This window comes from Salvelinus fontinalis, chromosome 39, assembly GCF_029448725.1.
Source record: "Salvelinus fontinalis isolate EN_2023a chromosome 39, ASM2944872v1, whole genome shotgun sequence".
Lineage (NCBI taxonomy): Eukaryota > Metazoa > Chordata > Actinopteri > Salmoniformes > Salmonidae > Salvelinus > Salvelinus fontinalis.
In genome coordinates this window covers 228,790-245,512 of record NC_074703.1, presented here as the reverse complement: position 1 = coordinate 245,512, position 16,723 = coordinate 228,790, and the positions used below count along the sequence as shown (strand labels likewise).

Below are 16,723 nucleotides of genomic sequence, written 5' to 3'. Positions count from 1 at the left end.
CAACACTAGGGTTCTGGGTTAGTAGTGAGTCTGGGACAGCGGTGCAGCAACACTAGGGTTCTGGGTTAGTAGTGAGTCTGGGGCAGCGGTGCAGCAACACTAGGGTTCTGGGTTAGTAGTGAGTCTGGGACAGCGGTGCAGCAACACTAGGGTTCTGGGTTAGTAGTGAGTCTGGGACAGGGCAGCAACACTAGGGTTCTGGGTTAGTAGTGAGTCTGGGGCAGCGGTGCAGCAACACTAGGGTTCTGGGTTAGTAGTGAGTCTGGGACAGCGGTGCAGCAACACTAGGGTTCTGGGTTAGTAGTGAGTCTGGGGCAGCGGTGCAGCAACACTAGGGTTCTGGGTTAGTAGTGAGTCTGGGACAGGGCAGCAACACTAGGGTTCTGGGTTAGTAGTGAGTCTGGGACAGGGCAGCGGTGCAGCAACACTAGGGTTCTGGGTTAGTAGTGAGTCTGGGACAGGGCAGCGGGGCAGCAACACTAGGGTTCTGGGTTAGTAGTGAGTCTGGGGCAGCAGGGCAGCAACACTAGGGTTCTGGGTTAGTAGTGAGTCTGGGACAGGGCAGCGGTGCAGCAACACTAGGGTTCTGGGTTAGTAGTGAGTCTGGGACAGGGCAGCAACACTAGGGTTCTGGGTTAGTAGTGAGTCTGGGACAGGGCAGCAACACTAGGGTTCTGGGTTAGTAGTGAGTCTGGGACAGGGCAGCGGTGCAGCAACACTAGGGTTCTGGGTTAGTAGTGAGTCTGGGACAGGGCAGCGGTGCAGCAACACTAGGGTTCTGGGTTAGTAGTGAGTCTGGGACAGGGCAGCGGTGCAGCAACACTAGGGTTCTGGGTTAGTAGTGAGTCTGGGACAGGGCAGCGGTGCAGCAACACTAGGGTTCTGGGTTAGTAGTGAGTCTGGGACAGGGCAGCGGTGCAGCAACACTAGGGTTCTGGGTTAGTAGTGAGTCTGGGACAGGGCAGCGGTGCAGCAACACTAGGGTTCTGGGTTAGTAGTGAGTCTGGGACAGGGCAGCGGTGCAGCAACACTAGGGTTCTGGGTTAGTAGTGAGTCTGGGACAGGGCAGCAGGGCTAGGCTTCTGGGTTAGTAGTGAGTCTGGGACAGGGCAGCGGTGCAGCAACACTAGGGTTCTGGGTTAGTAGTGAGTCTGGGACAGCGGTGCAGCAACACTAGGGTTCTGGGTTAGTAGTAAGTCTGGGACAGGGCAGCGGTGCAGCAACACTAGGGTTCTGGGTTAGTAGTGAGTCTGGGACAGCGGTGCAGCAACACTAGGGTTCTGGGTTAGTAGTGAGTCTGGGGCAGCAGGGCAGCAACACTAGGGTTCTGGGTTAGTAGTGAGTCTGGGGCAGCAGGGCAGCAACACTAGGGTTCTGGGTTAGTAGTGAGTCTGGGACAGGGCAGCGGTGCAGCAACACTAGGGTTCTGGGTTAGTAGTAAGTCTGGGACAGCGGTGCAGCAACACTAGGGTTCTGGGTTAGTAGTGAGTCTGGGACAGCGGTGCAGCAACACTAGGGTTCTGGTTTAGTAGTGAGTCTGGGACAGGGCAGCGGGGCAGCAACACTAGGGTTCTGGGTTAGTAGTGAGTCTGGGACAGGGCAGCGGTGCAGCAACACTAGGGTTCTGGGTTAGTAGTGAGTCTGGGACAGGGCAGCGGGGCAGCAACACTAGGGTTCTGGGTTAGTAGTGAGTCTGGGGCAGCAGGGCAGCAACACTAGGGTTCTGGGTTAGTAGTGAGCCTGGGACAGGGCAGCGGTGCAGCAACACTAGGGTTCTGGGTTAGTAGTGAGTCTGGGACAGGGCAGCAACACTAGGGTTCTGGGTTAGTAGTGAGTCTGGGACAGGGCAGCAACACTAGGGTTCTGGGTTAGTAGTGAGTCTGGGACAGGGCAGCGGTGCAGCAACACTAGGGTTCTGGGTTAGTAGTGAGTCTGGGACAGGGCAGCGGTGCAGCAACACTAGGGTTCTGGGTTAGTAGTGAGTCTGGGACAGGGCAGCGGTGCAGCAACACTAGGGTTCTGGGTTAGTAGTGAGTCTGGGACAGGGCAGCGGTGCAGCAACACTAGGGTTCTGGGTTAGTAGTGAGTCTGGGACAGGGCAGCGGTGCAGCAACACTAGGGTTCTGGGTTAGTAGTGAGTCTGGGACAGGGCAGCGGTGCAGCAACACTAGGGTTCTGGGTTAGTAGTGAGTCTGGGACAGGGCAGCGGTGCAGCAACACTAGGGTTCTGGGTTAGTAGTGAGTCTGGGACAGGGCAGCGGTGCAGCAACACTAGGGTTCTGGGTTAGTAGTGAGTCTGGGACAGGGCAGCGGTGCAGCAACACTAGGGTTCTGGGTTAGTAGTGAGTCTGGGGCAGGGCAGCAACACTAGGGTTCTGGGTTAGTAGTGAGTCTGGGACAGGGCAGCGGTGCAGCAACACTAGGGTTCTGGGTTAGTAGTGAGTCTGGGACAGGGCAGCGGGGCAGCAACACTAGGGTTCTGGGTTAGTAGTGAGTCTGGGACAGGGCAGCGGTGCAGCAACACTAGGGTTCTGGGTTAGTAGTGAGTCTGGGACAGCGGTGCAGCAACACTAGGGTTCTGGGTTAGTAGTGAGTCTGGGGCAGCGGTGCAGCAACACTAGGGTTCTGGGTTAGTAGTGAGTCTGGGACAGCGGTGCAGCAACACTAGGGTTCTGGGTTAGTAGTGAGTCTGGGGCAGCGGTGCAGCAACACTAGGGTTCTGGGTTAGTAGTGAGTCTGGGACAGCGGTGCAGCAACACTAGGGTTCTGGGTTAGTAGTGAGTCTGGGGCAGCGGTGCAGCAACACTAGGGTTCTGGGTTAGTAGTGAGTCTGGGACAGCGGTGCAGCAACACTAGGGTTCTGGGTTAGTAGTGAGTCTGGGACAGGGCAGCAACACTAGGGTTCTGGGTTAGTAGTGAGTCTGGGACAGGGCAGCAACACTAGGGTTCTGGGTTAGTAGTGAGTCTGGGACAGGGCAGCGGTGCAGCAACACTAGGGTTCTGGGTTAGTAGTGAGTCTGGGACAGGGCAGCGGTGCAGCAACACTAGGGTTCTGGGTTAGTAGTGAGTCTGGGACAGGGCAGCGGTGCAGCAACACTAGGGTTCTGGGTTAGTAGTGAGTCTGGGACAGGGCAGCGGTGCAGCAACACTAGGGTTCTGGGTTAGTAGTGAGTCTGGGACAGGGCAGCGGTGCAGCAACACTAGGGTTCTGGGTTAGTAGTGAGTCTGGGACAGGGCAGCGGTGCAGCAACACTAGGGTTCTGGGTTAGTAGTGAGTCTGGGACAGGGCAGCGGTGCAGCAACACTAGGGTTCTGGGTTAGTAGTGAGTCTGGGACAGGGCAGCAGGGCTAGGCTTCTGGGTTAGTAGTGAGTCTGGGACAGGGCAGCGGTGCAGCAACACTAGGGTTCTGGGTTAGTAGTGAGTCTGGGACAGCGGTGCAGCAACACTAGGGTTCTGGGTTAGTAGTAAGTCTGGGACAGGGCAGCGGTGCAGCAACACTAGGGTTCTGGGTTAGTAGTGAGTCTGGGACAGCGGTGCAGCAACACTAGGGTTCTGGGTTAGTAGTGAGTCTGGGGCAGCAGGGCAGCAACACTAGGGTTCTGGGTTAGTAGTGAGTCTGGGGCAGCAGGGCAGCAACACTAGGGTTCTGGGTTAGTAGTGAGTCTGGGACAGGGCAGCGGTGCAGCAACACTAGGGTTCTGGGTTAGTAGTAAGTCTGGGACAGCGGTGCAGCAACACTAGGGTTCTGGGTTAGTAGTGAGTCTGGGACAGCGGTGCAGCAACACTAGGGTTCTGGTTTAGTAGTGAGTCTGGGACAGGGCAGCGGGGCAGCAACACTAGGGTTCTGGGTTAGTAGTGAGTCTGGGACAGGGCAGCGGTGCAGCAACACTAGGGTTCTGGGTTAGTAGTGAGTCTGGGACAGGGCAGCGGGGCAGCAACACTAGGGTTCTGGGTTAGTAGTGAGTCTGGGGCAGCAGGGCAGCAACACTAGGGTTCTGGGTTAGTAGTGAGCCTGGGACAGGGCAGCGGTGCAGCAACACTAGGGTTCTGGGTTAGTAGTGAGTCTGGGACAGGGCAGCAACACTAGGGTTCTGGGTTAGTAGTGAGTCTGGGACAGGGGCAGCAACACTAGGGTTCTGGGTTAGTAGTGAGTCTGGGACAGGGCAGCGGTGCAGCAACACTAGGGTTCTGGGTTAGTAGTGAGTCTGGGACAGGGCAGCGGTGCAGCAACACTAGGGTTCTGGGTTAGTAGTGAGTCTGGGACAGGGCAGCGGTGCAGCAACACTAGGGTTCTGGGTTAGTAGTGAGTCTGGGACAGGGCAGCGGTGCAGCAACACTAGGGTTCTGGGTTAGTAGTGAGTCTGGGACAGGGCAGCGGTGCAGCAACACTAGGGTTCTGGGTTAGTAGTGAGTCTGGGACAGGGCAGCGGTGCAGCAACACTAGGGTTCTGGGTTAGTAGTGAGTCTGGGACAGGGCAGCGGTGCAGCAACACTAGGGTTCTGGGTTAGTAGTGAGTCTGGGACAGGGCAGCGGTGCAGCAACACTAGGGTTCTGGGTTAGTAGTGAGTCTGGGACAGGGCAGCGGTGCAGCAACACTAGGGTTCTGGGTTAGTAGTGAGTCTGGGACAGGGCAGCGGTGCAGCAACACTAGGGTTCTGGGTTAGTAGTGAGTCTGGGACAGGGCAGCGGTGCAGCAACACTAGGGTTCTGGGTTAGTAGTGAGTCTGGGACAGGGCAGCGGTGCAGCAACACTAGGGTTCTGGGTTAGTAGTGAGTCTGGGACAGGGCAGCGGTGCAGCAACACTAGGGTTCTGGCTTAGTAGTGAGTCTGGGACAGGGCAGCGGTGCAGCAACACTAGGGTTCTGGGTTAGTAGTGAGTCTGGGACAGGGCAGCAACACTAGGGTTCTGGGTTAGTAGTGAGTCTGGGACAGGGCAGCAACACTAGGGTTCTGGGTTAGTAGTGAGTCTGGGACAGGGCAGCGGTGCAGCAACACTAGGGTTCTGGGTTAGTAGTGAGTCTGGGACAGGGCAGCGGTGCAGCAACACTAGGGTTCTGGGTTAGTAGTGAGTCTGGGACAGGGCAGCGGTGCAGCAACACTAGGGTTCTGGGTTAGTAGTGAGTCTGGGACAGGGCAGCGGTGCAGCAACACTAGGGTTCTGGGTTAGTAGTGAGTCTGGGACAGGGCAGCGGTGCAGCAACACTAGGGTTCTGGGTTAGTAGTGAGTCTGGGACAGGGCAGCGGTGCAGCAACACTAGGGTTCTGGGTTAGTAGTGAGTCTGGGGCAGGGCAGCAACACTAGGGTTCTGGGTTAGTAGTGAGTCTGGGACAGGGCAGCGGTGCAGCAACACTAGGGTTCTGGGTTAGTAGTGAGTCTGGGGCAGGGTAGCAACACTAGGGTTCTGGGTTAGTAGTGAGTCTGGGACAGGGCAGCGGTGCAGCAACACTAGGGTTCTGGGTTAGTAGTGAGTCTGGGACAGGGCAGCGGTGCAGCAACACTAGGGTTCTGGGTTAGTAGTGAGTCTGGGACAGGGCAGCGGTGCAGCAACACTAGGGTTCTGGGTTAGTAGTGAGTCTGGGACAGGGCAGCGGTGCAGCAACACTAGGGTTCTGGGTTAGTAGTGAGTCTGGGACAGGGCAGCGGTGCAGCAACACTAGGGTTCTGGGTTAGTAGTGAGTCTGGGACAGGGCAGCGGTGCAGCAACACTAGGGTTCTGGGTTAGTAGTGAGTCTGGGGCAGGGCAGCAACACTAGGGTTCTGTGTTAGTAGTGAGTCTGGGACAGGGCAGCGGTGCAGCAACACTAGGGTTCTGGGTTAGTAGTGAGTCTGGGGCAGGGCAGCAACACTAGGGTTCTGGGTTAGTAGTGAGTCTGGGACAGGGCAGCGGTGCAGCAACACTAGGGTTCTGGGTTAGTAGTGAGTCTGGGACAGGGCAGCGGTGCAGCAACACTAGGGTTCTGGGTTAGTAGTGAGTCTGGGACAGCAGGGCAGCAACACTAGGGTTCTGGGTTAGTAGTGAGTCTGGGACAGGACAGCAACACTAGGGTTCTGGGTTAGTAGTGAGTCTGGGACAGGGCAGCGGTGCAGCAACACTAGGGTTCTGGGTTAATAGTGAGTCTGGGACAGCAGGGCATCAACACTAGGGTTCTGGGTTAGTAGTGAGTCTGGGACAGCAGGGCAGCAACACTAGGGTTCTGGGTTAATGGTGAATCTGGGACAGCAGGGCAGCAACACTAGGGTTCTGGGTTAGTAGTGAGTCTGGGACAGCAGGGCAGCAACACTAGGGTTCTGGGTTAATGGTGAGTCTGGGACAGCAGGGCAGCAACACTAGGGTTCTGGGTTAGTAGTGAGTCTGGGACAGGGCAGCGGTGCAGCAACACTAGGGTTCTGGGTTAGTAGTGAGTCTGGGACAGCAGGGCAGCAACACTAGGGTTCTGGGTTAGTAGTGAGTCTGGGACAGGGCAGCGGTGCAGCAACACTAGGGTTCTGGGTTAGTAGTGAGTCTGGGACAGGGCAGCGGTGCAGCAACACTAGGGTTCTGGGTTAGTAGTGAGTCTGGGACAGCAGGGCAGCAACACTAGGGTTCTGGGTTAGTAGTAAGTCTGGGACAGGGCAGCGGTGCAGCAACACCAGGGTTCTGGGTTAATAGTGAGTCTGGGACAGGGCAGCAACACTAGGGTTCTGGGTTAATAGTGAGTCTGGGACAGGGCAGCAACACTAGGGTTCTGGGTTAGTAGTGAGTCTGGGACAGGGCAGCGGTGCAGCAACACTAGGGTTCTGGGTTAATAGTGAGTCTGGGACAGGGCAGCAACACTAGGGTTCTGGGTTAGTAGTGAGTCTGGGGCAGCAGGGCAGCAACACTAGGGTTCTGGGTTAGTAGTGAGTCTGGGGCAGCAGGGCAGCAACACTAGGGTTCTGGGTTAGTAGTGAGTCTGGGGCAGCAGGGCAGCAACACTAGGGTTCTGGGTTAGTAGTGAGTCTGGGACAGCAGGGCAGCAACACTAGGGTTCTGGGTTAATGGTGAGTCTGGGACAGCAGGGCAGCAACACTAGGGTTCTGGGTTAGTAGTGAGTCTGGGACAGGGCAGCGGTGCAGCAACACTAGGGTTCTGGGTTAGTAGTGAGTCTGGGACAGCAGGGCAGCAACACTAGGGTTCTGGGTTAGTAGTGAGTCTGGGACAGGGCAGCGGTGCAGCAACACTAGGGTTCTGGGTTAGTAGTGAGTCTGGGACAGGGCAGCGGTGCAGCAACACTAGGGTTCTGGGTTAGTAGTGAGTCTGGGACAGCAGGGCAGCAACACTAGGGTTCTGGGTTAGTAGTGAGTCTGGGACAGGGCAGCGGTGCAGCAACACCAGGGTTCTGGGTTAATAGTGAGTCTGGGACAGGGCAGCAACACTAGGGTTCTGGGTTAGTAGTGAGTCTGGGACAGGGCAGCGGTGCAGCAACACTAGGGTTCTGGGTTAGTAGTGAGTCTGGGACAGGGCAGCAACACTAGGGTTCTGGGTTAGTAGTGAGTCTGGGGCAGCAGGGCAGCAACACTAGGGTTCTGGGTTAGTAGTGAGTCTGGGGCAGCAGGGCAGCAACACTAGGGTTCTGGGTTAGTAGTGAGTCTGGGGCAGCGGTGCAGCAACACTAGGGTTCTGGGTTAGTAGTGAGTCTGGGACAGCAGGGCAGCAACACTAGGGTTCTGGGTTAGTAGTGAGTCTGGGACAGCAGGGCAGCAACACTAGGGTTCTGGGTTAGTAGTGAGTCTGGGACAGCAGGGGCAGCAACACTAGGGTTCTGGGTTAGTAGTGAGTCTGGGGCAGCAGGGCAGCAACACTAGGGTTCTGGGTTAGTAGTGAGTCTGGGGCAGGGCAGCAACACTAGGGTTCTGGGTTAGTAGTGAGTCTAGGACAGGGCAGCAACACTAGGGTTCTGGGTTAGTAGTGAGTCTGGGGCAGCAGGGCAGCAACACTAGGGTTCTGGGTTAGTAGTGAGTCTGGGACAGGCAGGGGCAGCAACACTAGGGTTCTGGGTTAGTAGTGAGTCTGGGACAGGGCAGCGGTGCAGCAACACTAGGGTTCTGGGTTAGTAGTGAGTCTGGGACAGGGCAGCGGTGCAGCAACACTAGGGTTCTGGGTTAGTAGTGAGTCTGGGACAGGGCAGCAACACTAGGGTTCTGGGTTAGTAGTGAGTCTGGGACAGGGCAGCAACACTAGGGTTCTGGGTTAGTAGTGAGTCTGGGACAGGGCAGCAGGGACACTAGGGTTCTGGGTTAGTAGTGAGTCTGGGACAGGGCAGCGGTGCAGCAACACTAGGGTTCTGGGTTAGTAGTGAGTCTGGGACAGGGCAGCGGTGCAGCAACACTAGGGTTCTGGGTTAGTAGTGAGTCTGGGAGCAGCGGTGCAGCAACACTAGGGTTCTGGGTTAGTAGTGAGTCTGGGGCAGCAGGGGCAGCAACACTAGGGTTCTGGGTTAGTAGTGAGTCTGGGGCAGCAGGGCAGCAACACTAGGGTTCTGGGTTAGTAGTGAGTCTGGGACAGGGCAGCGGTGCAGCAACACTAGGGTTCTGGGTTAGTAGTGAGTCTGGGACAGCGGTGCAGCAACACTAGGGTTCTGGGTTAGTAGTGAGTCTGGGACAGCGGTGCAGCAACACTAGGGTTCTGGGTTAGTAGTGAGTCTGGGACAGGGCAGCGGTGCAGCAACACTAGGGTTCTGGGTTAGTAGTGAGTCTGGGACAGGGCAGCGGGCAGCAACACTAGGGTTCTGGGTTAGTAGTGAGTCTGGGACAGGGCAGCGGTGCAGCAACACTAGGGTTCTGGGTTAGTAGTGAGTCTGGGACAGGGCAGCGGTGCAGCAACACTAGGGTTCTGGGTTAGTAGTGAGTCTGGGACAGGGCAGCGGTGCAGCAACACTAGGGTTCTGGGTTAGTAGTGAGTCTGGGGCAGCAGGGCAGCAACACTAGGGTTCTGGGTTAGTAGTGAGTCTGGGGCAGCAGGGCAGCAACACTAGGGTTCTGGGTTAGTAGTGAGTCTGGGGCAGCAGGGCAGCAACACTAGGGTTCTGGGTTAGTAGTGAGTCTGGGGCAGCAGGGCAGCAACACTAGGGTTCTGGGTTAGTAGTGAGTCTGGGGCAGCAGGGCAGCAACACTAGGGTTCTGGGTTAGTAGTGAGTCTGGGGCAGGGCAGCAACACTAGGGTTCTGGGTTAGTAGTGAGTCTGGGACAGGGCAGCAACACTAGGGTTCTGGGTTAGTAGTGAGTCTGGGGCAGCAGGGCAGCAACACTAGGGTTCTGGGTTAGTAGTGAGTCTGGGGCAGCAGGGCAGCAACACTAGGGTTCTGGGTTAGTAGTGAGTCTGGGACAGGGCAGCGGTGCAGCAACACTAGGGTTCTGGGTTAGTAGTGAGTCTGGGACAGGGCAGCGGTGCAGCAACACTAGGGTTCTGGGTTAGTAGTGAGTCTGGGACAGGGCAGCAACACTAGGGTTCTGGGTTAGTAGTGAGTCTGGGACAGGGCAGCAACACTAGGGTTCTGGGTTAGTAGTGAGTCTGGGACAGGGCAGCAGGGCTAGGGTTCTGGGTTAGTAGTGAGTCTGGGACAGGGCAGCGGTGCAGCAACACTAGGGTTCTGGGTTAATAGTGAGTCTGGGACAGGGCAGCGGTGCAGCAACACTAGGGTTCTGGGTTAGTAGTGAGTCTGGGACAGCGGTGCAGCAACACTAGGGTTCTGGGTTAGTAGTGAGTCTGGGGCAGCAGGGCAGCAACACTAGGGTTCTGGGTTAGTAGTGAGTCTGGGGCAGCAGGGCAGCAACACTAGGGTTCTGGGTTAGTAGTGAGTCTGGGACAGGGCAGCGGTGCAGCAACACTAGGGTTCTGGGTTAGTAGTAAGTCTGGGACAGCGGTGCAGCAACACTAGGGTTCTGGGTTAGTAGTGAGTCTGGGACAGCGGTGCAGCAACACTTGGGTTCTGGGTTAGTAGTGAGTCTGGGACAGGGCAGCGGTGCAGCAACACTAGGGTTCTGGGTTAGTAGTGAGTCTGGGACAGGGCAGCGGTGCAGCAACACTAGGGTTCTGGGTTAGTAGTGAGTCTGGGACAGGGCAGCGGTGCAGCAACACTAGGGTTCTGGGTTAGTAGTGAGTCTGGGACAGGGCAGCGGTGCAGCAACACTAGGGTTCTGGGTTAGTAGTGAGTCTGGGACAGGGCAGCGGTGCAGCAACACTAGGGTTCTGGGTTAGTAGTGAGTCTGGGACAGGGCAGCGGTGCAGCAACACTAGGGTTCTGGGTTAGTAGTGAGTCTGGGACAGGGCAGCGGTGCAGCAACACTAGGGTTCTGGGTTAGTAGTGAGTCTGGGACAGGGCAGCGGTGCAGCAACACTAGGGTTCTGGGTTAGTAGTGAGTCTGGGACAGGGCAGCGGTGCAGCAACACTAGGGTTCTGGGTTAGTAGTGAGTCTGGGACAGGGCAGCAACACTAGGGTTCTGGGTTAGTAGTGAGTCTGGGACAGGGCAGCAACACTAGGGTTCTGGGTTAGTAGTGAGTCTGGGACAGGGCAGCGGTGCAGCAACACTAGGGTTCTGGGTTAGTAGTGAGTCTGGGACAGGGCAGCGGTGCAGCAACACTAGGGTTCTGGGTTAGTAGTGAGTCTGGGACAGGGCAGCGGTGCAGCAACACTAGGGTTCTGGGTTAGTAGTGAGTCTGGGACAGGGCAGCGGTGCAGCAACACTAGGGTTCTGGGTTAGTAGTGAGTCTGGGACAGGGCAGCGGTGCAGCAACACTAGGGTTCTGGGTTAGTAGTGAGTCTGGGACAGGGCAGCGGTGCAGCAACACTAGGGTTCTGGGTTAGTAGTGAGTCTGGGACAGGGCAGCGGTGCAGCAACACTAGGGTTCTGGGTTAGTAGTGAGTCTGGGGCAGGGCAGCAACACTAGGGTTCTGGGTTAGTAGTGAGTCTGGGACAGGGCAGCGGTGCAGCAACACTAGGGTTCTGGGTTAGTAGTGAGTCTGGGGCAGGGCAGCAACACTAGGGTTCTGGGTTAGTAGTGAGTCTGGGACAGGGCAGCGGTGCAGCAACACTAGGGTTCTGGGTTAGTAGTGAGTCTGGGACAGGGCAGCGGTGCAGCAACACTAGGGTTCTGGGTTAGTAGTGAGTCTGGGACAGGGCAGCGGTGCAGCAACACTAGGGTTCTGGGTTAGTAGTGAGTCTGGGACAGGGCAGCAGGGCTAGGGTTCTGGGTTAGTAGTGAGTCTGGGACAGGGCAGCGGTGCAGCAACACTAGGGTTCTGGGTTAGTAGTGAGTCTGGGACAGGGCAGCAGGGCTAGGGTTCTGGGTTAGTAGTGAGTCTGGGACAGGGCAGCGGTGCAGCAACACTAGGGTTCTGGGTTAGTAGTGAGTCTGGGACAGCGGTGCAGCAACACTAGGGTTCTGGGTTAGTAGTAAGTCTGGGACAGGGCAGCGGTGCAGCAACACTAGGGTTCTGGGTTAGTAGTGAGTCTGGGACAGCGGTGCAGCAACACTAGGGTTCTGGGTTAGTAGTGAGTCTGGGGCAGCAGGGCAGCAACACTAGGGTTCTGGGTTAGTAGTGAGTCTGGGGCAGCAGGGCAGCAACACTAGGGTTCTGGGTTAGTAGTGAGTCTGGGACAGGGCAGCGGTGCAGCAACACTAGGGTTCTGGGTTAGTAGTAAGTCTGGGACAGCGGTGCAGCAACACTAGGGTTCTGGGTTAGTAGTGAGTCTGGGACAGCGGTGCAGCAACACTAGGGTTCTGGGTTAGTAGTGAGTCTGGGACAGGGCAGCGGGGCAGCAACACTAGGGTTCTGGGTTAGTAGTGAGTCTGGGACAGGGCAGCGGTGCAGCAACACTAGGGTTCTGGGTTAGTAGTGAGTCTGGGACAGGGCAGCGGGGCAGCAACACTAGGGTTCTGGGTTAGTAGTGAGTCTGGGACAGGGCAGCGGTGCAGCAACACTAGGGTTCTGGGTTAGTAGTGAGTCTGGGACAGGGCAGCGGTGCAGCAACACTAGGGTTCTGGGTTAGTAGTGAGTCTGGGACAGGGCAGCGGTGCAGCAACACTAGGGTTCTGGGTTAGTAGTGAGTCTGGGACAGGGCAGCGGTGCAGCAACACTAGGGTTCTGGGTTAGTAGTGAGTCTGGGACAGGGCAGCGGTGCAGCAACACTAGGGTTCTGGGTTAGTAGTGAGTCTGGGACAGCGGTGCAGCAACACTAGGGTTCTGGGTTAGTAGTGAGTCTGGGACAGGGCAGCGGTGCAGCAACACTAGGGTTCTGGGTTAGTAGTGAGTCTGGGACAGGGCAGCGGTGCAGCAACACTAGGGTTCTGGGTTAGTAGTGAGTCTGGGACAGGGCAGCGGTGCAGCAACACTAGGGTTCTGGGTTAGTAGTGAGTCTGGGACAGGGCAGCGGTGCAGCAACACTAGGGTTCTGGGTTAGTAGTGAGTCTGGGACAGGGCAGCGGTGCAGCAACACTAGGGTTCTGGGTTAGTAGTGAGTCTGGGACAGGGCAGCAACACTAGGGTTCTGGGTTAGTAGTGAGTCTGGGACAGGGCAGCAACACTAGGGTTCTGGGTTAGTAGTGAGTCTGGGACAGGGCAGCGGTGCAGCAACACTAGGGTTCTGGGTTAGTAGTGAGTCTGGGACAGGGCAGCGGTGCAGCAACACTAGGGTTCTGGGTTAGTAGTGAGTCTGGGACAGGGCAGCGGTGCAGCAACACTAGGGTTCTGGGTTAGTAGTGAGTCTGGGACAGGGCAGCGGTGCAGCAACACTAGGGTTCTGGGTTAGTAGTGAGTCTGGGACAGGGCAGCGGTGCAGCAACACTAGGGTTCTGGGTTAGTAGTGAGTCTGGGACAGGGCAGCGGTGCAGCAACACTAGGGTTCTGGGTTAGTAGTGAGTCTGGGACAGGGCAGCGGTGCAGCAACACTAGGGTTCTGGGTTAGTAGTGAGTCTGGGACAGGGCAGCGGTGCAGCAACACTAGGGTTCTGGGTTAGTAGTGAGTCTGGGACAGGGCAGCGGTGCAGCAACACTAGGGTTCTGGGTTAGTAGTGAGTCTGGGCAGCAGGGCAGCAACACTAGGGTTCTGGGTTAGTAGTGAGTCTGGGACAGGGCAGCGGTGCAGCAACACTAGGGTTCTGGGTTAGTAGTGAGTCTGGGAGCAGGGCAGCAACACTAGGGTTCTGGGTTAGTAGTGAGTCTGGGACAGGGCAGCGGTGCAGCAACACTAGGGTTCTGGGTTAGTAGTGAGTCTGGGACAGGGCAGCGGTGCAGCAACACTAGGGTTCTGGGTTAGTAGTGAGTCTGGGGCAGGGGCAGCAACACTAGGGTTCTGGGTTAGTAGTGAGTCTGGGACAGGGCAGCGGTGCAGCAACACTAGGGTTCTGGGTTAGTAGTGAGTCTGAGGGCAGGGCAGCAACACTAGGGTTCTGGGTTAGTAGTGAGTCTGGGACAGGGCAGCGGTGCAGCAACACTAGGGTTCTGGGTTAGTAGTGAGTCTGGGACAGGGCAGCGGTGCAGCAACACTAGGGTTCTGGGTTAGTAGTGAGTCTGGGACAGGGCAGCGGTGCAGCAACACTAGGGTTCTGGGTTAGTAGTGAGTCTGGGACAGGGCAGCGGTGCAGCAACACTAGGGTTCTGGGTTAGTAGTGAGTCTGGGACAGGGCAGCAGGGCTAGGGTTCTGGGTTAGTAGTGAGTCTGGGACAGGGCAGCGGTGCAGCAACACTAGGGTTCTGGGTTAGTAGTGAGTCTGGGACAGGGCAGCAGGGCTAGGGTTCTGGGTTAGTAGTGAGTCTGGGACAGGGCAGCGGTGCAGCAACACTAGGGTTCTGGGTTAGTAGTGAGTCTGGGACAGCGGTGCAGCAACACTAGGGTTCTGGGTTAGTAGTAAGTCTGGGACAGGGCAGCGGTGCAGCAACACTAGGGTTCTGGGTTAGTAGTGAGTCTGGGACAGCAGGGCAGCAACACTAGGGTGCTGGGTTAGTAGTGAGTCTGGGACAGGACAGCAACACTAGGGTTCTGGGTTAGTAGTGAGTCTGGGACAGGGCAGCGGTGCAGCAACACTAGGGTTCTGGGTTAATAGTGAGTCTGGGACAGCAGGGCAGCAACACTAGGGTTCTGGGTTAGTAGTGAGTCTGGGACAGCAGGGCAGCAACACTAGGGTTCTGGGTTAGTAGTGAGTCTGGGACAGCAGGGCAGCAACACTAGGGTTCTGGGTTAGTAGTGAGTCTGGGACAGCAGGGCAGCAACACTAGGGTTCTGGGTTAGTAGTGAGTCTGGGACAGGGCAGCGGTGCAGCAACACTAGGGTTCTGGGTTAGTAGTGAGTCTGGGACAGCAGGGCAGCAACACTAGGGTTCTGGGTTAGTAGTGAGTCTGGGACAGGGCAGCGGTGCAGCAACACTAGGGTTCTGGGTTAGTAGTGAGTCTGGGACAGGGCAGCGGTGCAGCAACACTAGGGTTCTGGGTTAGTAGTGAGTCTGGGACAGCAGGGCAGCAACACTAGGGTTCTGGGTTAGTAGTGAGTCTGGGACAGGGCAGCGGTGCAGCAACACTAGGGTTCTGGGTTAGTAGTGAGTCTGGGACAGGGCAGCAACACTAGGGTTCTGGGTTAGTAGTGAGTCTGGGACAGGGCAGCAACACTAGGGTTCTGGGTTAGTAGTGAGTCTGGGACAGGGCAGCGGTGCAGCAACACTAGGGTTCTGGGTTAATAGTGAGTCTGGGACAGGCTAGCAACACTAGGGTTCTGGGTTAGTAGTGAGTCTGGGGCAGCAGGGCAGCAACACTAGGGTTCTGGGTTAGTAGTGAGTCTGGGGCAGCAGGGCAGCAACACTAGGGTTCTGGGTTAGTAGTGAGTCTGGGGCAGCAGGGCAGCAACACTAGGGTTCTGGGTTAGTAGTGAGTCTGGGGCAGCAGGGCAGCAACACTAGGGTTCTGGGTTAGTAGTGAGTCTGGGGCAGCAGGGCAGCAACACTAGGGTTCTGGGTTAGTAGTGAGTCTGGGACAGCAGGTGCAGCAACACTAGGGTTCTGGGTTAGTAGTGAGTCTGGGGCAGCAGGTGCAGCAACACTAGGGTTCTGGGTTAGTAGTGAGTCTGGGGCAGCGGCAGCAACACTAGGGTTCTGGGTTAGTAGTGAGTCTGGGACAGCGGTGCAGCAACACTAGGGTTCTGGGTTAGTAGTGAGTCTGGGGCAGCAGGGCAGCAACACTAGGGTTCTGGGTTAGTAGTGAGTCTGGGGCAGCAGGGCAGCAACACTAGGGTTCTGGGTTAGTAGTGAGTCTGGGACAGGGCAGCGGTGCAGCAACACTAGGGTTCTGGGTTAGTAGTGAGTCTGGGACAGGGCAGCGGTGCAGCAACACTAGGGTTCTGGGTTAGTAGTGAGTCTGGGACAGGGCAGCGGTGCAGCAACACTAGGGTTCTGGGTTAGTAGTGAGTCTGGGACAGGGCAGCGGTGCAGCAACACTAGGGTTCTGGGTTAGTAGTGAGTCTGGGACAGGCAGCGGTGCAGCAACACTAGGGTTCTGGGTTAGTAGTGAGTCTGGGACAGGGCAGCGGTGCAGCAACACTAGGGTTCTGGGTTAGTAGTGAGTCTAGGGCAGCAGGGCAGCAACACTAGGGTTCTGGGTTAGTAGTGAGTCTGGGGCAGCAGGGCAGCAACACTAGGGTTCTGGGTTAGTAGTGAGTCTGGGGCAGCGGTGCAGCAACACTAGGGTTCTGGGTTAGTAGTGAGTCTGGGACAGGGCAGCAGGAGCACTAGGGTTCTGGGTTAGTAGTGAGTCTGGGACAGGGCAGCGGTGCAGCAACACTAGGGTTCTGGGTTAGTAGTGAGTCTGGGACAGGGCAGCGGTGCAGCAACACTAGGGTTCTGGGTTAGTAGTGAGTCTGGGACAGGGCAGCGGTGCAGCAACACTAGGGTTCTGGGTTAGTAGTGAGTCTGGGACAGGGCAGCGGTGCAGCAACACTAGGGTTCTGGGTTAGTAGTGAGTCTGGGACAGGGCAGCGGTGCAGCAACACTAGGGTTCTGGGTTAGTAGTGAGTCTGGGACAGGGCAGCGGTGCAGCAACACTAGGGTTCTGGGTTAGTAGTGAGTCTGGGACAGGGCAGCAGGGCTAGGGTTCTGGGTTAGTAGTGAGTCTGGGACAGGGCAGCGGTGCAGCAACACTAGGGTTCTGGGTTAGTAGTGAGTCTGGGACAGGACAGCGGTGCAGCAACACTAGGGTTCTGGGTTAGTAGTGAGTCTGGGACAGGGCAGCGGTGCAGCAACACTAGGGTTCTGGGTTAGTAGTGAGTCTGGGACAGCGGTGCAGCAACACTAGGGTTCTGGGTTAGTAGTGAGTCTGGGGCAGCGGTGCAGCAACACTAGGGTTCTGGGTTAGTAGTGAGTCTGGGACAGAGGTGCAGCAACACTAGGGTTCTGGGTTAGTAGTGAGTCTGGGACAGGGCAGCGGTGCAGCAACACTAGGGTTCAGGCTTAACCAGGGTGAAATATAACAGTAATTGCAAATCACATGTCCTCATTCCGTGATTATAATGAAGAAATATAATTTAGTGGCCCGGTCGGTGTTGGACCGATCCAAGATGGTTTACCTATGCTGACTGACGAGTAGAACTGCAGAGAGGAGGACCATGATGACATCATCAGAGTAAATATACGGAGCGCTTTGAGGTGTTTCCTAAATCAGACATGTAGATGTCGTAATGCGACAGGATTTCTTCCGGGTTGGCACCTGGTCGTTGG

The 16,723-nt window shown here is 56.7% G+C and overlaps 1 protein-coding gene across 1 annotated transcript in view; it reads right to left on the bottom strand.

Annotated features, from left to right (window-relative positions):
• Positions 1-16,572: 16,572 nt before the first annotated feature.
• mansc1 (MANSC domain containing 1) overlaps positions 16,573-16,723 on the bottom strand; it is a 1,908-nt gene continuing 1,757 nt past the window's right edge. The window contains exon 2 of the mRNA XM_055905273.1: positions 16,573-16,594. Coding sequence (XP_055761248.1) covers positions 16,573-16,594 — 22 coding nt within the window. The remainder of the gene's footprint in view (positions 16,595-16,723) is intronic.